General features: G+C 42.7%; 1 protein-coding gene across 2 annotated transcripts in view; it reads left to right on the top strand.

The window, feature by feature from the left end:
• Positions 1-3032: 3032 nt before the first annotated feature.
• LOC308410528 (FERM, ARHGEF and pleckstrin domain-containing protein 1-like) overlaps positions 3033-26763 on the top strand; it is a 57324-nt gene continuing 33593 nt past the window's right edge. Inside the window, exons 1-2 of one of the 2 annotated variants that reach the window (XM_080903915.1) lie at positions 3033-3311; positions 6477-6683. In XM_080903915.1, the coding sequence (XP_080760041.1) occupies positions 6504-6683 (180 nt within the window). In that variant the 5' untranslated portion in view covers positions 3033-3311; positions 6477-6503. The remainder of the gene's footprint in view (positions 3312-6476; positions 6684-26763) is intronic. The other variant, XM_080903916.1, reaches the window with a different exon arrangement.

Here is a 26763-nt window from a genome sequence, read left to right as displayed (position 1 = left end):
ATTCTGTTCTCTTGCAAACATCATGCTGTGCATCGTGACCAAACATCTCCACTTTGGTCTTGTCTGTACAAAGGACATTTTTCCAGAAGACTTCTTTTTAGAGAGAAGAACGTTTTTCCTGACAACGCTTCCAAACAAGCCATCCTTGTTCAGGCTTCTTCTAACTGCAAATGTGTAATGAAGTGATCCTTATATAGCACTTTTCTGCTCTGATTAAGCACTTATTATTTATTTTACTGCAGCTGCTTATGCATACATTTTTTGTACAGCTGGTTGAGGATGATGCAGGTATTTATGTCTATCAGTGGGTGGGAGGCTCGTATTGTTACATCACTTTTATTTGGTAGATCCAGTTTATCCATAAGATCTTGATATAAGGGCTACTAACAACATATGTGCATGACCCCATTTGAACCTAGATGTGACATATTTGTTTTCATTTTCCCAGTATATGTTTTTTTTTTTTTATTAGCATTCCGGGAAACCAGTCAAATGTAAAGTCGGCTGAATGAAAAATTGTCATATAATGAATAGATATTATGTAAAACTTTTGTGTGCAGTGTTTCCCCACCCAGCAGTGACTATAAGTTGACTTAATGATTTCATTTGCTATTGCATAACTGGATAAGAGATCACTAAGAACATGGCCCCAAATCTTGATTGCTTACATAACTAATCCAAAGCAGCATTGTCTCTGGTCTGTTTATTCTTTCTCGCTTGTTTTCACGCTCTTGCCGAAATGTTAATCTTTGCCTCAGTTCCAACACGGTGCCTCCAGAGAGCCTCTGAAGCTGCCAAGACACCAAGTGTAATTTCTCCATCTTCAGTCCCACACCGCTAAAGCGTAGGAGACTTCCTTTCCTGCCAATGAGAAGGTGGGCGAGCAGCAGACATGAAAAAGAGGCAAGGAGAAGAAAAAACTGTTTTGGTCGTTCACCGCAGTCCTTGCCTTTTATCTCTGTCCCTGGACCCAATAGCATACACAGAGGCGTGGGCGATGTGGAGGCCCGGGCCCAAGCCAAAGCCCCAGGCCACTCTGCATAAAAAGAGAGGGAAGGAGGGCATACAAGGCAGTGAACAGTTGGCAATGATTACATAATGTGAGCAATCGACTGTTCATAAACCGACTGATTAAACCAGAGGTTTCTCTTAATCTGACTTGTCCGTCATTATTAGAGTCACAAAGTCAGTGGTAGTTGGCTTGTTAGTATCATCGCTGGACACTTTCAGGGACCACTGGCCAAGTAATTTATCAGTGATACTACTGGGTGCACTAGCATTTACTACAGTAGTTAGGCCAAGCAGTTTTTATAGGGATGACAAAGATGAGACCACTGCTTATTATTCCTTTATTTATCCAGGTAAAAAAAATCTCATTGAGATTAAAAATCTCATTTCCAAGAGAGACCTGGCATCACTTATATTGCTATGACACAAAAACTGATGTTTTTGTTCTGCCTGAAAAATTGTGGGCTTGATCATCAGTTTTTTTGTCAGTTGCTCTCATGATTAGATTTGATTTTATAGTGCAGATTCACACTTTAAAGCATGTTACAGTATTGCAGTGTAAAGACACCACAGTATTAAAGCAAAAACCCCTACAATTAAACAATCCCAGGCAATACACCACTTGGCGATCGCTGGACTGGACATCTCTCAGAGGCTGTTTGTCCAAAGACCTGCCTAATGCCTTTTTTGATATTGTCTGGTTTAAATAACATTTGTTCTGAATACATGCCATGAGTTTAACAAAGTAGTAGAAGAGTTCAGAAATGCATTAGCATTGCAGATCTCTGCTTGGATATCACAGAAACTGAATAAAATCTGAACTTGGACACAAGGAAATCAGCATGATGCCAAGTTAATATCTTAGCATCTTTTTCTTTGTTTTTGATGGTGACACAACTACACCTTTGACTCATTTTCAGTTTACATCCTTACACACACTGTTATGCATTCACTGAAGGATTAATGGGGGGGTTTTCCAAACATGTGTCCATGATTATGGCCTTTTGTATTTCGTCTGCATTTCACTTTATGGCAAACTTATCTGGACCTCAGGTAAACTGCAGGGTTTTGGTTTTTACATAGGTGATGCAGAATACAGTAGTTTGATAAAAGAGAACATTGCCTTACAGAAATGTCCTTGAGCTAAGAGTCTCTGGCAAACTCTAGAGGATGCTGTTGCATGGATGCTGTTGCACGACCAACCTCTGTCCTTAGATCAGTGACTCTCTATTTCCAAAAATAAGATAGTAAGTGAGCAGACCACACACAGTACACACAACCGGGAGGAAACAGAGGGTAGGACATTACCACTTCCACTTTTTATTTAACAAAAGAGTACCTGTTTCAATACATGCTGACATTGCTTAGTACTGCTTTTTTCTTCTTCTTTTTTAAATTCTTGTGATTGTTTACCCTTTCAATTTTCCTGGTGCCTGAGGCAAATACATAAACAACTGTATAACACACATAAGGAAGAAAACAGTGAGTTTGAAATCACAACAACTTTAAAGTGGAAATATAATACAGCACATACCCATTAAGCAGTAACCTTCGAGGTAACTTCCGGGATTGCTCCCTAAAGCTTCCCTGCTGGTCCTCTAACGTTTCCACAAACGTGACCTTGGTTTACCAAAGTGGTTTGCGCCACTATAGTGTAACTACTGTAACTATAGGACCACTGCAGTGTAACTATAGTGCAACTATTTTATATAAAAATAATGTAACTACATGATGTAACTATCTATAATGTCACTATAGTACAACTTTTGTTACTTAAGCAATAGTTACACTATAGCGCCACTATAACCATATTGTAACCATAGTGTAGCTATAGCTATAGTGGTACAACGCCAGTGGGTTACCCGTATCACCGACTGTGAAGAAAATAATACATTTAAGGATGTTTTCGCACTCTCTTGGTAAATGTAAGTCTTATCTTAACTTCTAAAGTTTGAATGCAGTGTTTTGTTTTGTTTTACAGCAGCTGCCGCTGGGTGGTGCTGTTGCTCCTCGGTGTGCAGCTGCTGTTCGGAAGGTGGAGGTGCTGCTGCACCTCCTTCATTGTCTGAGTGAATTCAGCAGGAGTGGATCCGTCGCTCGGTTCAATGTAATCCCGTCTCTCCCCGGCTCACTCACTCAGTCGTCCGCCATGGCGACCGCTGGAAGCCTCCTGATCGCTGCGAGCTGTGTCTAAAACTCATCTGGGATTCATTTTCCCCCAATTTTTCCGGACGTGGATGTAGTCTTCCCCTTCAGCAGGGAAATACTTTCGTGTGGACAAGCCCGCATTTCGAGACACGGGGGTAAGAATCGTGCAGCCCGAGTCCTCTCTCTCACTGTGCTCTTTAAGGGAAGTGATTCAACTTGTTTGAGGAGATTAGGGTTAAGTCTTGGGAGTATCTTTCCCGTGTTGTTTCGTGATGCTGGATTTCGAAGGTGGGGAATAACTATCACTCCGTGTGAAAAATCCTTCTATGTTGCTAGGGACTGTCCTTTCTGTCCCTGCAGTGTGGCTTGCATTGCACAGATATACCTTAGCAGTATGTGCAGACGCCGCAGTCGTTGGGGGTTCCGTTTCTCTGAGACGATCCATGCACGCTCTGTGACATTTAAAAGATTGCAAAGATCAAACAGTGCCGGGGTGTGTGCATTTAGCAGTTTCCAGAGGCTGTCCAGGTGGGTCCGAGCAATGCGTTAATGTCACATGTACTGTACTGGCTGATAATGTCCCGAGGATTACAGCAGCCTGCTCTATTAACCTACATTATATTTATGGTGTGACCACACTTCAGACTCCATGAGCTGAGTCTACAGTGACTGTAGCATTCGAGTTATTGAGACTCTTTTGCATATCCCTTAGTTACACGTATCCTGTTGGTTGTCATTCCTTTCACTTAATGGACATGTCACATTGCCAGCAGTACAGTAAGAACTTAAAGCCTTTCAGGCAATGCCAGCCACACCCATGTATCAGTGTCGATTGCGAAACACAGAAGAAATTGAGCTCTGTTTTTTTGTTATGCAGCTTCTCTCAGGTAGACAGCCTCTGGCCATTCAGCTGTCATTAAAGGATTCCAGCTGTGCAGTTGTGGACTTCATCTAGGGGCCCCTGCGTGCCTCTGCGCACAGAGGAGCCACTGTTACAACGCTGGACTCTCAATAAGCCAGCAGTCACAGCTAAACATTACAGGCTTGTGTGGAATTTCAAGCAAACAAGTTCAAAGGCAGGGAGGTTTACCCTGAGAAACACTCAGGGGTCTGCAAATGTCCCTTTTTGCATTGTATGCTGGACGAGTACGCTTTGTGTCACTTTCTAGCCCTGGGAACAAGGCCATCTGTACTACTGCCTGTTTTTGTGTTTGTTTGGTCCTGTGTTACCTATTCAGAGAGGCGCACAGACCCGGAGTCATGACTGGTTGATTCATGATGCTTGGTGCAGGGGAGGGTACGTGCTGACTGAAATAATCAGAGTCTACTCTTTCACTGCCCTCTGTTTCACTGGTGCCTTGTTTGAAGAGTGTCCGGTTACGTGGCGTGCATGTGCAGGTCATGCAAGCCATGAATTTACAGAGTTGACATAATACGCTTGCCAATAATCAAGAGCCAGGGCCACCGAGCGGTGACAGCCACTCGGATCAAGTGAAAAAAAGAACTGGGCTTGATTAGGGGAAAATATGCTCGTTTCCATTCAGACTGCCCCGGTGGCAGCTTTTAGGTCTGTTTTTGATCAGCCAAAGGGAGCGTGCACTTTAACTGGAATACAGCAACATCTCTCACCCACTGCGCTGTGATGACAGTGTACAGGCAGGTGAAAATGATACAACATGGTCCCCAAAGTCTTATAACAGAGAACTCAAAGATGAACTTTCCTGATTAATTGCATTACAAAGTGTCCTTTACTTTTTTAGCCTTTTACCACAATACATCTGGACAGAATGGCCTTGACAGCCTTAACAATCACTTGACAGAAAATTGGTTTCCTATTCAATCAGTCATTCCTCAAGTAAAACTGCCTTTTTCCTGTTTTCTTGTTTCCTTTCTCTTTCTTGTAAATAATATCTGTTTATCTTTGGTCGCTTGTCACAGTTTTCTATCACCCAGCCGACTGATTTTTCAATCAGTCAGCAATCATCAATTAAAAAAATAAAATTACAGTCAGCAGACCTACTAGCCATCGATCCCTACACCATCATCGCACAGAATTTACAGTGTCCACTGTCCTCGGGCTATATTCTCCACACACTCTACTGGATTACATTATCCACTCCTTTGAAATGCCTTATTCAGCTCTCAGCTTAAACTTGGCACCAGTCGTTCACCTCTGCTGCGGCTGAACAACTGCCCAGTGGCCTCGGTGCTCTGACGAACCACTCGGTGAGGTCTCGGGATGACATCAGCCTGCTGGAATGTGTAATGAAGAGAGAATTAAGCAGGACAGCAGGGCCTAAGGGGATCTGGCTGTAGATACATGGTGGCGGGGTGGGGAATGGGGGGGGGGATAGTGGCCTGATCAAGTGTCAACCCGAAATGAATCCATGACTTTGTCCAAAACATTCAGCCATCTGGGAGAGTCATTGACTGAGTGATACTGCAGATTTTCCCACATTCCAGATGCACCTCAGCTCTTTCTGGTTTTGGATGTAAACCTCCAGCACTGGATGCTTTGTAGCGATGGTACCCATCATTTATATTTGTCATGTTAGTTACTTTCTGTGGCCTGTTGAAGCCATTCATCTATTAGTTATGGATTGGAAAGAGCCTGGTTGCACGAATTGGATGTTTTCCCTTTGCCATCATGGGCTTCTTCCCGCAGCCAAAAGGCATTCGTGTTATGTTAATTGGTGGATGTGGGAGTGAACAGTTGCCTGTCTTTGTGTTAGCTCTGATTGGCTAGTGACTTGTCCGAGGTGTACCCCATCTCTTTCCCTGCTTGCCCAATGACAGCTGAATTGGGTAAGTGGAAAGAAATCGATGTACGTTATCTGTTATCTCTACTTTAAACCTGCAGTTTATTGATAACCGATCCAATATAGTTATTTCATCATCTGGAGTGTTTTCGGTTAATTCCTATTACTCTGGGTTTATTCTACTTCTTCCCCAAATCAACTGTCATTCTACCGGCTCTTTGATTTTTACACTCTAGCCTCATGATTCATTTGTTAAATCAAATTAGGGCTGCCTGATTTGTGCTTTGAAAGCAAGAACTTGCCTCACTCTTTTTTTAGATTAATTGGGTCTCCCACTGGCAACAATTATCAGCCATTAGCAGCGAGTGCAAATACTGCATTTGCAATTACTGTGTTTTGTGTGACATGAAAGGTCGTGCAGCCCGTCCTCTGGGAGCCGATGCAGACATTGGGCTGTACTGCACATACATCGCTGACGCTGTGAGACGGGAGTTTCAGATTTTTACCCTTTAGGTTGAATATGTTTTTCTGTGCTTGACTTCTGTCTTGCCCTTGATGCAGGCTGAGCAGTGAGCAGTGCAGCACACCATGGCAGAGCCAGACCCAGACACAATCTCCTCTGGCGCAGGGCAGCGCCTCGGAGCTCCGGAGACCCTTGGCATCAGTACGTTAGATCCCGGGCACAGACCTCCGGCCATGCCCCCCGGACGACACGTCACCGTCAGGGTCCGTATGCTGGATGACACAGAGGAGCTTTTCGACATCTCGGTGAGTCATTATCGTTTTTCTTGTTGTTGAACAGGACTTTTCATTATCGCACCGTGGCCAAGAAGCATTTCCCCGATTCCAGCTGCAGTCTGGTAACAGGTTGGCATGGTAACTGCATGTTGAATGAAACTGGATGGATCTTAGTAATGTCAGGGTTCCTCCAGTTTATTGTGGGTTATTCAATTTCTGCTCACTCTTTCCTAATCTCCCAAAGTGTTTCAAATCTGCTCTACAGCTGTCGCTATTACTACACCACAATTATTCTTCTGCTGCCAGGGTTCTCAAAACGCAGCTCACGGGCCAGAGGTGGTCCTTGGAAATATTTTATGCCGCCCTTGGATGACAAGGAAAGGATGCACGATTCTACAGCTCACTCATGGAGAGTTCATGCCCATGCTATGATGTTGCACGACTGAACGAGACCAAGAGAGAGAAGCAGAGCAAAGCATCCCTGTTCTTAAAGCTTTCCAAACACTGGTGTTATCTTAGATAATTTAATGAAAGCAGATAGGTACAGACGAGAGAGACAAGAATATATCTTATTTGTCTTGTTTGAGCTCCCATTCGAATTCCATTCTTGACTTTAGGATTTAGAGGATTAACGTTCTCATCACATGGCTCTAAATTTGGACACAGTATGCGAAGGCGGATGTGCTAAAATTAGACACTAATTGCTAAGTGCCTTCTACTATCTGGTCACAATGCTTAAAATGCAAAAAAAAAAAAAAAAAGTAAAAACATATGTTCATTGTGTAGAGGAGAAAGAGAAAATACTGGTATTTGTCTGAGGATAGAGTAGAACAACGAGCTACATTCTGCGACCAGAAGCGTTTCCTCCCAAAACAGTGGAGCGAGATGAGTAGATAGTGAAAAGTAGTGATGGAGGGAAACAGATACAGCAGCAGCCACACAGGACCTGTTTAATGTGTATGAATTGACCCCGGCAGTGAAGTTGCTGAGCTTTACTGACAGTTAGTGCGTGTGCATTGCAGGGTGGCTGTGTCCTTTTGGCTGTTTCCCAAGGCAGTGTGGGTAAATGCAGTTCCTTAGGCAGTGCATGACTCTTAATCTTTCTAGAGGTGTCATATGTTCTTCTAATACTTAACGCTCACTAGGTTCTCCCAGTGAAATCCTGTTTAATTGCACACTTGTTTATGTCTACTTTTTTTTTTTGTACTAGTTTTTCTCACGCTAGTTTGTCAACTGCAATATCATCCAGCCGGTGATGCTTAAATTTGATATGAGTCTAGAGCAGGAGTGGAAGGGATTTTTTTTTTTAGTCCGCTTCAGGGCTTGCAATCTGTGGAAAACCTGCAATGGGAAACTCCGCTTACAAAGGTGATCTCAACCTCAGAGTTTAATACATTTTTTATGACGTTTCAGTGTCCCAAAGCTGTGTTTAACACTACTCTAACCGCCAAGGAGTACACACGCTGACACTTTGGATCTTCGGTGGTGAAAAAGAACATTAAACGACTAAATACTGTGCACTACAAGAAATATATGTAAGTGACCCTTTTTGCAAGGCCCTAAAATGTCCTTCATTATGTAGCTGAGCGGTTGTGATGGTGAGTTTGCAACGTTTTCTCGCCAAGCTGGCCTGAAACAAGCTGAGGCTGCGAATCAGGGGAGGGTAACAAAAGGCTCTCGCTAACAGAAAGCTTTATTCATGCTCAATTTAACACACATTATATCCTTTGTCACAAGTCAGTACTTGAGATAAAAAGCTCTGTGGCCTGAATGTTGTTTTTTGCCCAGAGGTATCAACAGAGAAGATATTTATCTCAGTCACTGGCTTGCATTCAGGGTGGAAAGATCTATTATAAAATAAAATAAAATAAAAAAAATATATATAGATATGTATAGACACATATACATACACACACATCTATTTATTTACTATGTACATATAGTTCAGTGAGTATGTTGAGCTTCTAAAAACAAAAGGTTACTTTATTATTTTCGAATTGCCAAGCAGTGTATACACTGATCAGTCACAACATTAAAATCATTGGAATTTAATAATATTATTTATCTCATTACATTGCAATGTTTAACTGGGAAATCTTGGGTGATTGGGGTTCACATGGGTATTATTTTGACATCTATCGCATTTCTAATGGTTCTTATGCAGCTCCTCTTACCAGTGGCACTCCCTGATGGCAGCAGTCTCCCACAGCAGGACAGTTTACTCCACCCCACAGCAAAATTGGTTCACGAATTACTCGAGAATTGTGACAAAGAACCGAAAGCTCACTTCATCCGGCCTCCAAACTCCCCACATCCCAATCAGGTCAAGCATCCACTTGAACGAGCCCAGTTCACGGAGTCCCCATTCCACACTCCACAGGACTCAAAGCACCAGCTGCCCACGTCCTCACAGGACACCAAAGGCTCCAAGTCCACGGCCCAATGAGTCAGAACCAGATTTAGCAGCATGAGGGAGACCTTTAAAACCTTAGAAAGGAGTTTTTACTGGAGTTGAGGTAAAGCAATTTTAAAGCACATTTAGTTGCCTGAAGCGAGTTGCTTTCTTTCAGCAGTAATTACAATTTGTTTCACCAAGTCGCAACCCAACTATCCCTGAGATACAGAAGACATATGTCAACTTTGTACACACTGTGCTGATGTTAATCTCTTCCCCGCAGCAGTGAAGTGAGATAGCTGCATGGTCTACAAAACACATCTGTCAAGCAATTATCCAGTCTTTTATTTCACAACAGGAACATGCAGCATTGTTCAGGAAGAGGCAACTCATCTCAGATGATTTTATTGTCAAAGTGATTCAAGGCAGGAATTTTTTTGGGGGGGGCGTCTCTTTAAGAAAACATAAAATGTCTAACCTCACCCTGTTACTGATACTGAAGGCTTCAGTTCCCGTTCCTCTGTTTGAGAGGGGTAAGTTTCCACCTCAGCGGGCAGAGTATCAGATGGTTGAGAAACAAAAAGGGGCCACAGAGCCTTCTCATGGGTCGCATACCATGCTGTGGCCTAGTTAGCACTCTGGCTGTGAACACTTGTGTTGATGCTGATAAAGTCTGGCTGCAAAAACCTGGACAGCGGTGGACTGGCCTCCTGAAACATGACTAAAATCTAGTCCATCGTTTTTGTTTAATTCCAAAAAAAGCAGAAGATTGAAGATAAAGTCGTTTTGGTTTAGATTCAGTGGGGCAGGAGGACAGACTGCCGTCTGGCCTTGCGTTCCTCGGGCTAACATACGCCGACACCGTGTGTACTGATGTTTTGATGCTTATGTTTGCTGATGAAGTGAACAGTGTTATTGCAGCATGCATTTAGCAGTTGGCATGTGGGGGAAGGGATGATGAAGGCAGAGTGGAGGAGAGTTATGTTCATTCCTGTGAATGAATGAAGGAGTTCAAATCCATCGGGCCAAACCTTTCTGCTAGAATAGCATCAGGTACAACCTTATATGGAATACATCTAATCTGATTCTGATTTAGCAAAACATTAGAAATTCAGACACATACCATCTCTCTCTCTCTTTCTATCATATTGCACTCCTACTGCTGGTCTTCCTCTCTCACTATAATGAGCCACTGAGGACTGCAGTCTGTCCTCTCCTGCCTTCACTTCACTTTGTCCATTACAGCCACAGCCCCTGTTAAAAGTCTACCTGCTGAGGCAAATCCTGAATTAATTAAATACAAACCTCTTAATCTCTATGCATTTTAATTCGCTTTCCATATGCGGTTTTTACTGCAATACTTTTTCTTTCCTAATAACTAATAACATCAACAGTACATACAGGTTTAGATTAAACCACGGCGTGCTTCTTATTCAAGCTAAGCATCACGCAAAACTGCTGAATAGACATGTTGTTCTTATTCCCCAGTGGATGAATACTTCTTATATTACGATCACCTGAATTCCACTCAGTCACCTCAGCTTCAAAGTATTCACTTAATCTGTGAGTATTGGAACAGTTACTACACTATGTTGGTGTTATTTGCTAATTTGCCAGTAAGCTGTGCGTTATCTGAGCAATTTCAATAGGCATGCTAGAAGTCTAGTTCAGTCTTGGTATTTTTACACATTACATCCTTAACAGATTCTGGCCCATATTGACATGATAGCATCACATAATCGCTGCAGTGTTTTTGGCTACACATCCATGATGAGAATCTCTTGTTCCACTACATCCCAGATGGGTTTACTTGGATGCTTTCATATTCAAGAAACCAGTTTAGGGTGATTTGGTCTTTGTGATCTGGATAGATCCATTACTACAAATTCTGATCCTTCCACTTGAAGGTCACAGCAGAAATGTAAGTTTTTCTTTTCTTCTATTGTCCAATTTTGCATTATAGACTCAGTTTTCTGTTCTTTGCTGAAATGAGTAGCATCTCGTGTGGTCTTCTGCTGCTGTACCAGATCGGTGTGCTCTTCTGCATACTTTGGTTGTAACACTTGGTTATTTGAGTTACTGTTGCCTTCCTATCAGCTCAAAGCAGTCTTGGCATTTTCCCCTTGACCTCTGACATCAATAAGGCATTTCCACCTAGAGAACTGCTGCTCACTGGATAGTTTCTGTTTTTTTGGACCACTCCCACACAGCCAGATGGTTGTGTGGGAGAATCCCAGCAGATCAGCAGTTTCTGAAAAACTCAGACCAGCCTGTCTGGCACCGTTAACCATGCCACATTCACGTTCGCCTTTCATCTCCATTCTGATGCTCGGTTTGAACTTCAGTAAGCCGCCTTCACCATGTTTACATACCCAAATGCATTGAACTGCAGCCATGTGATTGGCTGACTAGATATTTGCTTGACTGAGCAGTTGGACAAGTGTACCTAATAAAGTAGCCAGTGAATGTAGATTTACTGTCAAGGTCAAACCAATTCTATGATAATGTAACTGAACACCTTATCCAACATTGCACCGAGATCCACAGATCAGGGAATCAGTTGCTGTTACAGATTTCACACTCAAGGCGTAAAGCAGATGGCAACCTTGCCATGGAATAAACTTCTTCTTACCTTTAGATCAGCTTAATCAGTTCCCTGTTTTAAACAACTTTCAAAAACCCACCTGCATTGACAAGCTGTATAACATTATAACCATAGCCTTATAATTCTCTTCTTTTCCTCTCTTTATATATTTTGAAATGGTTTAATGCTGGCATTTTTGCAGATTTAATTTAAGGACCTTGTCATTCTGGTTTGGAAAAATGCTATAAAAATTAAGTTTATTGCTATTGTTGCCCAACACTGCGTCCTCTTGAGGTTTTGAGCTGATTTATGTTACTTTTTTTACTTCATACTCACTCTATCGCCCTTCTTTTCGACTTTTCAAAGCCCCGAGCTTTTGTACAATAGCAGAAAATGAGAACGTGGTGCAAAACACGGCGTGTTGTCGGTGAATCTCGGGGGTGTTGATGCATCAGAGTTTGAGCCATCAGTTTAGATTACAAATCAGTGGATGAAAGTAAACATGTTAATGAACACCCCACTGGTGTTCGGCGCTTCTCCTACCATTGTCTTAGGGTGGAAGCCTACTCCCTCCCTCCCCCAGTGAAACTCATTTCCCCACATGAAGCCACAGGGGGATAAAAATGAATCAATAAATAGGAATAATAAAATGAAATTGCCTGATTTATGTGCCCTTGTTTCAGCACAGTGTGAGAGCCTTGTTTTGCGGTCATTTGTGGTTGCACTAGCTTGTCTCATGATTTGTGCTTGTGTTTGCAAGTGTATGCATGTGTACATGTGTTTTTAGGGGAGGAGCAAAGAAGAAGATGTAGCACAACAGAAGAAGAGTGGCAAGGCTCTGTAGCCATTACCGGTATCCTGCAGAAGATGCTGCTGCCTGATTATCACGACACTGTCTGAGAGCCTGTCAGTCTGACATATTTAAAGTTTACATAACTAAATAAGGATGCTGGATCCATCTCCACTCCTTTTTAGGCATCCTTTTAGTGTGAAATGATAAAAAATTAATCAAGAATGTTTCACTGAGTAGATTTTTTTATGCTAACTATGAACGCAGACATCTATATTTAACCTATTTTCTGTTGCTGGATGTGATTTCTCTCTCTCTCTCATCCTCTTAACTGAAAGTGTTCAGAGGAAACCGGGGAAGCAGGGGCCACCCGGGCTAAAAGAGGGCTGTGTCACAAAAGAGAGAACCTTCATTAGAACAAGCCTACTCTCACACCAGTCCAGAGGGCTTAGCATCATCCGGCCACTCTCCACTTTTCTCCCCATATGCTGTCACCCATTCATTGTGATGAGAAGCAATTAGAGGAGCTCTAGTGTGCCTTGTTGTCCGCTGAATGGCAATGAGGTTCTGACTTAATGAGCAGAAGCACGATAAAGGGCTTCTTTCAGCTCAGTCTTAAACAGCTTATGTATGGTTGTTCAGTGACTGACTGACCGGCAGTGAGGACAAGTACACACCTGTGGAGCGACGCCCAGATGCATATGGAGAGTCGAGTACCAGGGGTGCATAAATAGCTCCATTCTGAACATTGATCTTAATAAAAAGGAAGCAATGGGATTGGCAAATGCAGCACGTACCGATCAGCGTACTTATTAAATCTGACATTCAATCCACTGTCATTAGTGTACAATACAGCTAATTAATTGCACAAAGCCGTCCATTAGTCGTGGTGTTGTACTCACGTTATGAAGCTGTGGCGTGACGCATACGTTTTCTTAAATGTTTACCCATTAATAAAAATGACAGTCATGGTAGTTTCAGTTTGGGGTTTCTTAGTGCATCAGTTGAATATCTTTTTCCACGAGCTGCTCGTTTGTTATGTATGCTGATAAGTTTTAAATATGCTAAATAAATCAAATAAAAAGCTACATTTTAAAAGCTGATTTCAAGACGGCTTTGCTCTCTACACAGAGAGCGTTGTTCAGCTGCATCCAACCAAAGCCTGCTGTGTGTTTGGTCAGTGCAAATGGACTATAAGAGGACTAAAAATGGAAACCATAAAACTTCTGGTACCAAGAATCTCCACCCTAATGGCTTATATACATTTGCTCTATCTCTTTAAAACAATTATGGTAATTTAATCATGCGGAGTCAGATACGAGGAAGCCCTAAAGCCTATACCAGTGCTGCCAATTTCAGATGACAGATTAGCCATACAGACCAAAAGGGAACGAATCTGAATCTATTTTAATATTTGAATAATCATTACAGGCACATTTTAAGCACATATGCCAGACCTGCAGTAGCTCTAGCCTCTTAGTTTGTGAATTTGGTAAAAAAAAAAATGGGTCAAAGGTAAAGACAATTTAATGATGAGTTATTCTCTAGTTTGGGAAACTAATCAATAATTGTCACTGTTTGACCGATTGCACAGAAGTAGCTCATCTGTCAGTAATGGAAATAACTGTTAGTCGCAGTTGACTGCAGCACTATAGCCGGGAATAACAGGTGTATTCATATTTACCTGTTTTATATTATAGCTCATTTGTGTCTAAACTGCATTACTGAAAACCTTCTGCTTGTTGTTTTATCGATGACTTTAAATACATCAGCATATTTTCTCTGATGGTTGTTGTGCAGAAATACTAACTGGGATAGAAAGCAATCAGCCTAGATTTCCACTCCAAGCTCAATGTATTTATGCAAAGGGAGTCTCTGAAATCTTTTGTGTCTGCACAGCGGGACGGGTCGACACCACTGAAATTCAACATGCGTATTATCTGCGCGCATAACGCACGTTTCATGTTCTGTATTTATAAACATGACACGTGGAGCGTAAAGGGAGGCAGTGCTAAGAGAGAGGAAGACGGTCTAGTCTGGGAGCACTGTGCTAAATCCTGTTAAATTCGGAGCTGCGGTGGGGACACGGTCTGCTTCCCCCAGCCTCCCGGCGCTTTAGGGGGGAGAACTGACAGAGGTAGTGGTTGAATGATTTGCGCACAGGGGATGATTTGGCACCAGCGTTTTTTTGATGAGCTGTCATTGGCTGAATGCGAATACAAATGGGATTTGATTGGCTGTTAGAGCATTCGGGGGAATGGGGCAGCATCTATGATGCACAGAGCAACACATCCAACTCTCCCCTACCTTTTACACCATGTCAATGAGTTTTCTAAACCCATTACTGTCACTCTCCTCTTCCTGATATGAGTCATGCATGAGTACAAGCCAAATCTCTTTAAATTAACTGTGTCGTTACTCTAGTAGCTTTTTTTTTTTTTTTGGCGGGGGGGGGGACTTGTATAGTGTGCATCTGTTGCGGTCAATGAGGAGATGGTGACCATGGCAATCTCTCCATCCCCTGTTACAGCAAGCTCAGTCTTTGTGAATGAGGGGATTCACTGGAGAGAGCTTCCAGATAAATAGCAGCTCTCTGATTTTTATCTTGCATGTCACCAGAGAAAAGTGTTTGCAACCTGGCTGGGGAGACAATTAGAAAGAGGCGCCGATACCGCAAGGAGACTGGGAATCACAAGCATCCGAGCATGTGATATTTGCCTGTTCTGCTAACATATTACATTTGTTCTCTTTTGGGAGCCTTAAAATAGAAACATTTCTTTTTTCTGTTCTTAAGCGCCGCTCTCCCGATAGTACTGCTTCAGCCAACTTTAATCTGTTGTTATTCACTCTTAGAAAACACACGCAGCTGCCTCGTGTGGCTCCCTGCCACGAAAAGGAATTATTTCTCGTTTATCATCCCACCCTCCGCTGTTAGAGATCGTCTCGCCGGCACAACTGTCGCGACCTTTGAGCGGCAGGACGTGAACCCTCCGAGGTGTTAGTTTGGATCCCCGGCTGATGTTCTTTCTGTGCACATACATCGAATTTCAACACTGTACGAGTTCTTGTTTGAAAGGGCACGTGTAATCATGCCGGTCTATGTGTGGGTTGCCATGGCTACGCAGAGAGGTGGGTGAGGAGCGTCTGATCCGGCTGCCGTGCTGCAGAGTTCTGTCTTCCACTGATATCTGCTCGGGAAGGGGTGGAGGGAGGAAGAAGCGGGGATCTTGGGTTGAGGAGTGGGGGGTTTCCATGCGGAGCATTAATATGAGAGCAAGTCGCTGGCATGGGGATTCACTGCTGCACATCATTTATGAGTAACATATTCAGGAAGGAAACGCAGCCCTCATCGCTTTTTTTTTTTTTTTTTTTTGCATTCAAAACCTCTTACTTAAAATGTGACTCACAATAAGTTGTGGGGCATTATTAGCTCGTCTTCGTTTCACTGCTGATTGACCCATTTTCCCCTGAAAGATGGCATTGTGTTTGGGATGGCAAGGGAGAGGGGGGCGGGGGTCATATGCTCAGTTTGACTATAAAAATAAATAAATAAGTCAAATAAATGGAAGATTTGTGTGGTTTTTAAAAGCTGAGACATGCAGTGAAAAGATGAAAGCCTGCATCAGATGTTCCACTGGTGATACAGATTGAGGACGGGGGGGGGGGGGGGGGGGGGGGGGGGGGGGAAGAAGATCAAAAATAACGGTGGCATTCATGCGTCTTGCATCATTGTTGCACTGACTGACTGTCTTCTGCCAGGAAATATTCTCATGCTTTCCTCACATGAACTCTGAACCCTCGGTTGCCTTTTTCTCATGGCATGAAATTGAAATCCCACAGAGGGGTTTTTGTGAGGGTGGCGGGGGTTGTTGTCCCCCACATCCTGAAATTTAATCAGGTCATTTAGGATGAGAGCCACGGGAGAAGCGCTACAGCAGGAATTATCCGGTAACTGATGGCTAAGAATACTAATATGTGAAGAGACACATACTGATAAAAGGAAGACGGTATTTTTACCAGATAAATATCAGGGATACCTTAAAGGATTGTGGAATAGCCCATTTAATCAATATCAAGGCATTCAAAATGATACCATATAATGATTTGATGTAAACAAAAACAATCATATTGAATATTCTATGATGTAAAACTACAATATCTATGTATACTTAGTTTCCATCTGGGGTTTTCATATCAATCTGAGTCAGGTACATGACTGTCTGCCAGGAAAACCAGTTTTCCAGGATTTCAAGTGTTTCCTGCATCCAGATAGTTGTGCGCTAATCTTCCTTTTTCTTGCTCTGGTCATTGTTAATACATGTAAACCAATTAAATAATCAGACAGCAGCAGATGGGTTTGAAATTCATGAAAATCAGGCCATCTTTTGCTGCCCTCAAAGTCTGTTTACATGCATGCAGTCGAAGCCCACTCAAACACGTAAAAGTCTTCAAACACAATCCACAAAGCTTTCAGAACAAAATATCTGTCCCTGCCTACAGATTCTTGCTGCTGCCTATCAGAGCAGTGGATTTCCCAAAGAAGGATGACCAAGCAGTTGCATGGTTTTGACTGAGTATGGTGAAGAAATACCAGAGCTCATCTTTGGCTTTACTTGGGAACAACTGAGCAACATTATCAGAATCAGAATCAGAATCAGAATACTTTATTGATCCCTGGGGGAAATTATTTTTTGTTACAGTGCTCCATTTTAAACCAACATTAAGACAAGACAGACAATACACTAACTAAGAATAGTACAATATATACATATATATACATACATACATACATACATACATAAGTCACTCATAGATAAATAGTTGGAAAAGAAACATGTGTAGTTGTAGCAGCAAACAGTGTGTTAAGTGGATGCGTTGTACAGGGAGATGGCCACAGGCAGGAATGATTTCCTGTGTCGTTCAGTGGTGCTTTTCGGTAATCTCAGTCTCTCACTGAACGTGCTCCTGTGACTGACCAGCATGTCATGGAGTGGGTGGGAGGTGTTATCCAACATTGTCTTTATCTTGGACAGCATCCGCCTCTCCGACACCACCTTGAGGGAGTCCAGCTCCATCCCCACAACATTGCTGGCCTTACGGATTAGTTTATTAAGTCTGTTGGCATCTGCTACCCTCATCTGCGGGGGTTTTGTTGGATTAACTTTGTGAAGTTATGTTTCTAGCTAGCCAAAGCCTTCCCAGACTCGAAGTGTATTGCAGCATGCTGAATTTAGATATCCATCATGTATCACAATTAAAGGCTGCAAAAACATACAATTAACCAACAACTAGACAATGGAAAATTAATCAACACCATTTTTACAGTTATTTGTGTTAATAAGCTATTAATAAGGAAACATAGTCTCTATATTAATCAATAATGAAAGGAAATGTTGTCTCAGAAATATTTTGGCTGTTTTTCCTATGAGGCAAATAGAGAGCACTTGTATTACTGGAGCTCTTGTATAGCAAATATTTACATTACGCGTAACCCCTCAATTCCCTGTAAAGCAAAAGCAAACAGGTGACAGTGTAAACACAGCTGTAAATGTAGATTTCAGTTCCCCGTACATTATCCACACTATTTCGTGGAGACACAGAGTGAAACAGCACAGAGCCACTGATGAAAGCTGTCACCGACGCTGTCATGTTGTGCCTGACAATATCATGCTGCTCTGCTTCCTATACTGTGCACAGGTGCTTTGGGAAAACTGATGCCTTTATAATAAGTCTTGTTCCTATGGTAACCAAGATGGATATCTCTTTGTGGAGGATCGTCGTATTTGTTTGGTTCACACAGCAGCGACGGTCGACTCTATCTGCCGATGTGACCATTTGCCTGCTGTCAGTTTGCAAAGAAAGGACGAGGCGAACGCAAACATAACCCGTGATTCTTTTCGTCTCGTGACCGACTCGTGAAGACGGGGGATCCTCTGACTTCCACACGCCGTTTGACTGCAGCTTCGATGGGCTCGCTTTTCATTAAGCTCTTGAACTGCTGTATCCCACTGACTGAGTAGCAGCGGGGTAGGTAGACATCACAGCTCGTGATGGGTGTGGCGGCCGTGCCGCTCTTAGTGAGCCCGTAGTCTTGCCTGTGATGTCCTTCTGGTCTCAGATAAAGGGTGAGACCCTCACGAGAGCTGGTTTGCCTCGGCTGCACAGCAGCTTCACGACAGCAGTGCCCCTCTTCAATAAATTATGAATTTCTCATTGAGATTCGCAGGGCTAATTAACATGTCAGAACAGACTAGCAGTGTGATATCATGGGATTATCCTTATCCACTCCGGGTGCTGTGGCTGTACCTCTGCTGCTCTCCTGCTGAAATCTTCTTATCAGTTAGAAATTTCTGCAACACATGTGCTGCCCTTCTTTTTCTCGTGTTATTTGCTGCAATACTTGATGGGTAATTAAAACATAAAAAAGTGCTGAAGGCTGTGCTGTAGCTCTGCCTGCAGTGAAGTCATTCCCATGATGCAGTTGCCCAACATGTTGTGTATGAGAATGCCTTTCAGCTGCACCTGAGTCTGCCTCCCACGGCACCCTGACTGTAATTGAATTTGGGGTCTCGTGGGTAAATAGAAGAAACGTGTGGGAGGAAGAGTCAGGGTGAATGAAGCAGAGATTGAGGGAGGGACATGAGAGCATGTGTGTGTGTGAGAGAGAGAGAGAGAGAGAGAGAGAGAGAGAGAGAAAGAGGGAGGGAGTGAACTATTTAAACCAGAAACCCCAGCTGTACTTACGCCCACCGGAGAGCGTCTACCATAACAACACTGCCCTCTCTTACCCCTTGGTATTAAAGTGGAAACTGTTGCATAATCTACTTTGGAGACTAGCAAACTAAAAGTTATCATTTGTCCTGGAGAAACCAAACTCGAAAGTTTTTTTTGGGGGGGGGGGGGATTCCTCACTTTTCTTTTATGTGTGATTTGACCTTTAGTCGAGCTGCTCTTGAGCTTTTCGTCCATCTCTATTGAGAAGCGATGCGCGGAAGTCTGGAGCAAAAAGAGTCAGAGCTCTGTGATATCAGAGGATTCATTCCAGGGGACGTCTGCTTTCAGACAACCAGCGGGGGTTGGGATCGTTCAGGGAACTTTAGGTCTTCGGAGCACTCCTTAAGAGAACTTGTCATGCCAAGTGTTTGCAGAATAGCCAGTTCAAGTTGCCTTTTGTCAAAGCCAGAATGAAGCTTTCCTGTTTGTGTCCTCGTCAACCACACGAGTCCAATAAGAGAGTCAAGCTGCTTGATAACCTTTAGAGGAGCAGAATTGGGGATATTTTATCTTGTTGTGACGTTTCTCTGGAGACACAGGTCTTGTCGTACTGGATGACTCACTTGCTTTATTTCATTGGGAGTCATTATGGAGCAATGTTGTCTGGGTGCTCGTTCACATAGGCTCAGTTGACCTCCTTTAGACAGAGAGGCAGCATGGAAGCATTTAGCCTGTTTAGTCAGAGAAATTGCACTTGAATGACCGTAATGTAAGTAGGTGATTACACTCCGCAGTCAGATGTGAACCATGGGGTTTGAATAAGCCCAGCATTTGTGGCAAACAATGCTGAGTAAACAAAATAGTACAATAGCGTAATTTTGCAAAAATGATGACCTCTTGTCCTCTTTTCCTGCCTTTTTGCTGGTTATTGAAAATGTGGCATTCCTGCTCTGGTGAAGACGGACAGGAGACAGATTCCATGACAAAAAGAGCAGAAATCAGAGACTTGGAGCTTGCTAGCCTAACCCAGCATGTGGTGTTCCACCAGAGACAGTCACATCAGTTGATCAAGAACAATCTCAAGCAAAGTGGGCACGTAGACAGTGAGCAAACAGCTAATATACAGGCAAGTAATAGAAATAGCTGCAGAGAACACAGAATGTACTAATGGAACTACTTTCCTTTTAATTTAGGTAATTTAGGTAACCCCCCCCCCCCAAATGTTCATTGTGCTGCAGAGTGGTTCATGAATAGTTCCTCCTTTATGTTAAAAGTGGGAGGTGAAGGATGTTTGGCGTCTTTGTGTACTGCCATGCAACGTCAGTAACCTGTCGTTTTTCTTGTGCAAACAACCAGAAGTTTCAAAGAGCTGACAAAGGAGAAAAGCAACAGCTGATGGCTGATTCAACAGAATCCAGGAATTCTTGCTAAATATCGAGCCTATACTGTGTATACGTCCATTATCTGTGAGGGATTGTTGCCAGTGTTACCACCATTATTGGCTTATAAGCAGAATAGGGTCAAAGCAACTATAGGACTGCGCATTAATCCGTTCCCCACAGTTCAAGAATGAGGTATTGTACATTACTGTGCAAAAGTCTTGAAGCACCCTTTATGTTTGCTTCCAAGGAGCCATTTGTTTCCATTTCTTTAATGCGGAAGGCAACACAGTGCATTTGTGTACCAACAAGAAGAGCTATTAGCTGAAAAATGGCGTATGTCTGCATGGTATCACTAGCCGTGTCTGGGCCTAAACTCCGCTGCAGGTCCATATATCAAACGACCACTATTGCATTACTGAGAGTTGAAAAACTGTCCAAAGTCTTTCATCTTTAATAAAATGATCAGCGTTCTGCTCTAGCAGGTGTAACAATTGAGTTTAACATCCAGGCATCCATGAAAACGGAATTTATGACATTTAACCGAGTTAGAAGTTAGCAGGGAGTTAGCTCGCTAGCTTCTATCTAAATACAATATAGCATGTCTTGACTGCGGGGTTTTGGAAACAAATTAAAACGTACAGCTCTGTTATCACTTCCAACATAAATGAAGACAGAAAACTAAACAGCAGTGACGTTTGCAGGGTTACTGAAGTTTGGCTAGCTGGTATATAATGATGTGCTACGTGACCGCTAGCGACACAGCTATGTTAGCATAATATAAACAAGCTAACTTTTTTTCCACTCGATAAAAGTTAACGTGAGTGTTCTCGGTGGTCAGGAACAAATGTAATCGCATGGCAGGATGCTGTAAAAGGACCAAACTTCAGCCAGGAGAACAACTGAGATAATCCATCCACAATACGAGGTTAGTCATTCATATACTGCTGCATGGGCTGGGCTGTAGTTACATCCTAAGGTTTTAAAAACTGAGCTTAGATAAATGATTAGCGGTAATAAAAACCGAGGGAGGTCAACAGTGATCACTGACTGTTTTAGGAGCTTTTTGAGATTAAATAGAAGAAAATACAAAACATTGAACATGTTAACAACACAAAAGCCATATTAAACGCAGACTACTTTAGGCCCGGAAGTAGGATTCGTCACGTCATCACTTAACGACCGGATAGAGTGTCTTCTTAAAAGAGATTAAGTTTTCTGAAAATAATGTGAATGCAATAACTTCAGAAGTAGGATTTTTAAATTAATAGCATAGAATTGTTGGTGTGTACATAGACCTCCAGCAACCTTCACCAGTGATTGTGTGGGGGAGGCTGTCTGCCCACACTTTGCCTGTGCTGGCACTTCTTGACCGCCATATGTGTGGATGTAGATCCATGTCTATGTTCATGATGTACATATTCACAGAAGTGGTCCTCACTATTAAAGAAATGTTGCTTAGTAGTTGCAATAACGCTCAGAAATCCCACATAGACTACTAAAAATGTGAAAAACGGCAGAAGATAATTACGGCTTAAACAGCTGATGACAGCCTGTTTATAGTTTTTTTTTGGTCAAATGATACAGATTGTTTCTTCACTGTGATGGAACCCTTTTCTAAAAGACAGAAGAGATCTGTTTCATGGCCACAGTTGAGAAATTGTCTCACTCATGTTGGTGTTTGCGTCGATGCTTTGGAAAAATCATTTCACTGAGTCGTTTGGCTAAGAGAGTGACACTCGACACATTTTTGAGCCGCCACCAGAGCAGAGTCGCCATGCCACATCCAAGAGGTTACCATGGATATCTTCCGCTCAGTTAAAAAACGAGGCAGCATTGCGAGACTGAAAACCTTGGTTGCTTTGAGTGCTAATCTCTCTCGGTGAGACAAACCCCAGGCCCGCATTTAAACTTCACACACCTACGAGAGATTGCGTTTTAAACCTCTTACTCACAGAAACACTCATGTTAACCCCTCGTCCATTGTTTATGAATGGCTAAATTAGTCAGAGTGGGTTGTTTCACTCTCTGAAAACCCTTCAGCTCCAGCACTCTAAAGCATGAGTCCATTGTGCACATTTCCTCGGGCAGATGTTGTAGTGCTCACCATACAGCGTACAGTAATGGTTTTTGGGTGTGCTTGAAAAGCCATGAGCTGGGTGTAACATTTGCACCACCGTATTTTAACTTCCAAAGATCCCTGAAGCGGTCACAGTAATTACAACATTATTACACAGCAAAATAGTGTAAACCATGCCTCTAAAAGTAGAGCATGCATCACACCATGGAAAGATTGATCTGTCATCATTTTATAATTGCTTACTATTTGCTTAACCGCAAGCCTTCCTTCAGCTGATTTTTTCCCTCAGATTACAGGAATCACAGTTTTCCTGCCATGGTTCTTGGTCACGCTCCATCTGCCAGAAGAAAAACGTGTATTCTCTAGTCCCGGCAACTCAGCCTGCAGACGCACAGCAACAGCTGCCTTTACTGAGCCTCTGTCTGCTCTTTCATTCATTTGCTGGCTTATTTCTCTGCTCGAGTTTCTCTACCAGCACTCTTTAATGTGAGCTTTTACCTCAGGACCAGGACTATATATCTCATCCTCTGGAGACAGCTACAGGTTCATGCAGAGTGCAGAAGATTTAAACTCTGCTATATTAAAATGTGCAGTGTAATGCAGCTTTGCAAAGTTTATGAAGCCAACACAGGTCTCGCACCACCATGCTTATTTTTTCCTCAAAAATAAGTACAGCTGTTCACACATTCAGTGTCAGTCCAAACAGAGGAAAAACACAACAAGAGCACACGCAGCAAAATGTCTTTCTTTTTTTTTTTAAATCCCACTGGTGGTGTCTGTAACTGATTTAGCAGCTGCTCACTTCTGGTATGTTTCCAACATGGTATAAAGGAGGCACTCTGAATGGCCTCCCCAGAGAACAACAAACAATGACATTGTGCACTTTACTTTATGCTGCGTGAATCTGATTTAGATAGCACCGAGTCTTTGAGTTCTTCAGAGAATTCGCTTAAACCAGGACTTTCTGTATTGGATGGATTGATACAGATATCCATGGCATGCAAGACAACAAACCAGATCCTGCAAAATCTACTTCTTGATTATAGCCTCAGAGTTTTGTCCATAAATGTCATAAATTCTGATGATGTTGGTAATCTCCTAGAAGTAAATCCTGAAAAAATAGATTTGGCACCAGCATTCATGGCGAAAGTTAAAGAGGCAAGGGTGATATTGTTTGACATGCCCAGAGGAGTGGTAGTGGATATACTGGGTAAAGGTTGTTAAATATGGACCTGGCAGGCAGGAGCACGAGAGGAAGACCACAGAGAAGATTCATGGATCTAGTGAAGGAGGACATGCAGAGGGTTGGTGCAAGGAGGGATAGGATGAAAGGGAGGTAGCTGATCTGCCGTGGGAGCCCCTAAAGGGAGCAGAGGACAGAAGAAGAATTGATTCCCCCCTCAAGATGAATTATACTGATGGTTGCTCTGGGTCCTGAAGAATCCCTGCTCTGACTTTTTTGTTTTCAGATTCTTATATCTTGTGCTAATTAGCAAACGTGAGCGCGTAAGTGCTCTCAACTAAGAGAGCAACATTATTCCCTCAAAACAGCCGTATGTTAGCATGACTATTATGTGAGTGTTAACAGCATTTGGCTCAACCGCTGTGCCTAAGTACTACCAGCTGCTTTTTTTTAAGCACCTGTTATTGTCATCTCAAAGCCACATCTTAAGTCAAGAGAAAAAAAGAGAATACAAGCCAGGCTTAATTGGACTTTTAATCAGATACCTCTGCATTGTGCATTTGTGCTATGAACACATATGCCTCGGTAGCCTGGTTATATCACTGGTGCAGTTATAAACTGAGGGCGATTCCCAGGTTGTTGACCTTAATCCTCGTCCACGGGAAGCGGCAGGTTTGGTCCGAGGCTCTGCTCTCTAGGCCTGTGTGTTCTTAGGTAATCTATATTCTGACAAGGAAATCCCAGCTGACTGGCGGCCAGGAGATAATTAGAGTTTCAGTGTGAATATATTAAAGTGCTTAAATGTGATCTTTGACATATTGATTTCTTTGGGGAGGGGGGGCTCTGATTATTTTTGGTGTGTTTTTTCTCAATTGTAGATTAATTAACCTGTGTTGTGTTTATCTGATTCCTTTTGACCTATTATATTGTACAAAATTAGACACTTTGCCAGTACAGGTTGTGTAGCAGTGGGTAAAGCATGCAAATTTCAGTTCAGCTGCTGAAGCTCTTTTGTAGCCGCTGAAAGTTTGGGATGTCAGGTCACAGCAGCTGAGAGACACTTACCTGACTGCATCACAGGGCAGAGGGCCTCTGGATTTGCTGCTCTAAGAGCTAAGTAGTTTAGGGCTAATCTTGAGAAGGCCAATTGATTGGCCTCACCACTAAGAGAGCATGTGCTCCTGTCTTTATTTATTGCTGGTGGAGATTATGTGTAAAGGAAGGAGCGTGCAGCAGGACAGTATTCCTCAGAGACCTGCGTGCTCCACCAGTGGGAGGAAAAAACATCTCTTAAACACCACACAAGCTCCTGGGTCTTATCTTTCTCACAGTGCAGCCCACTCAGGAAAATCTGTGGTAGTCTGGTGGTGAGGCAGAAAGCTGGTTTCTCAGACTTTGATTCAGCGTGTTGATGCTACACTCCAGGCAGTAGTTAGCTTCAACAGTGCCAAATCATGAATGGAGTGACATGTTCAGACTGGAAAAAGCTTTTCTTTGGCAGTGTTGCATTTGTTTTTCTACACATTAGGTAGCGTGTTGAATGGGATTCTATTGAATTTGCATGATATAAAATTGATTTGGAAAATCAAAAGAGAAATGGACAGTCATATCTGGCTTTGACTCATGCGGTATTTTTAGAATCTGAAAGTGCAAGCTTCCAACATTTCTGATTATACTCTCATAAAACATTGAAAGATATTGAAAGATCAGCTGGCTTAAACAGTATCCCACACTGTTTTTTGTGCCAGCCTATACACTGACTGTCCAGTTTGTTAGCTACGCCTTACTAGTACTGTTAGAGGCATCTTCATGCCAGGTGCTGAAAATATTCCTTAGAGATTTTGGTCCATATTGACATGACAGCATCACATAGTGCCTGCATATTTCAGCTCCATCATGTGAATCTCCTGTTCCCAAAGATCTTCTGTTGGACTAAGAGCTGAGTTTGAGATAATATGGAGATGATTAGGAGAGAGAGCATTGGGCTTTTTAACAACATGGTTTAACACAATCCTGATCAATTAGAGGCCTGAGGAATTTTACTGGTATTGATTTTCAAGAAAAAGAGTGATGTGCAGAGCTTTAATAACTACAGAGGGATAAAGTTGATGAATCATACCATGCAGATATAGGACTGATTTTTTTTAAAGCTAGGTTAACTTGAGAGTATGACTACATGGCGAGAAAGAGCACTTCAGAAGTTGCGCTGTTTCTCTGTAGAACTAGAGAAGAGGAACTGTGCAGTGGCACATAAGTATGTGAGGGTGGTGCAGGACATGTGTGAGGACAGAGAGACAACGGTGAGGTGTGCGGTAGGAGTTACAGATCAAAGTGGAGGAAGGATTACGTAAGAAATCTGCTCTGAGCCCATTCTTGTTTGCAGTGTTGATGGACAGGTTGACGCATGATGTTAGGCAGGAGATGGATGGCAGAACTAGAAATGTGTATATCAGTGGAACAGATCAAGTTGCTAGAGAGGCAAGGCTCATGTGTTTGGACATGTGCAGAGGAGGGATAGTGAATATACTGGAAGAAGGATGTTGAATAGACAAGAGGAAAAGAAGAAGACCACAGAGAAGATCCATGGATATAGTGAAGGCGGGTTGCTGTGACAGAGGACAATACGAGGGATACGCAGAGATGGAGGCAGGTGATGTCCTGTGACGACCCCTAAATGAAGCAAACAATAGAAGAAGGAAAAGTTGCCTTCTTATCAACTTGAAGCAGTCTGGCTATTCTTGTCTGAACTCTAATATCAACAAGACTTTGTCTTCCAGAGAACTACTGCTCACTGGAAATTTTCTCTTTTTCGGGCCATTCTCTGTAAACCCTAGAGATGGTTGTGCAGCAGTTTCTAAAATACTCAGACCAGAGTTGCTGTCGTGTGATTGGTGTGTTAGATATTTGCTTAAATGAGCAGTTGAATAGGCCTAAGTGGCTAGTGAATGTATTTCAACTACCGATTTATTCGCACTATAAGGCGCA

The sequence above is a fragment of the Rhamphochromis sp. 'chilingali' genome, assembly GCF_963969265.1.
Source record: "Rhamphochromis sp. 'chilingali' genome assembly, chromosome: 14".
Lineage (NCBI taxonomy): Eukaryota > Metazoa > Chordata > Actinopteri > Cichliformes > Cichlidae > Rhamphochromis > Rhamphochromis sp. 'chilingali'.
This window is presented reverse-complemented; position numbering and strand designations above follow the sequence as displayed.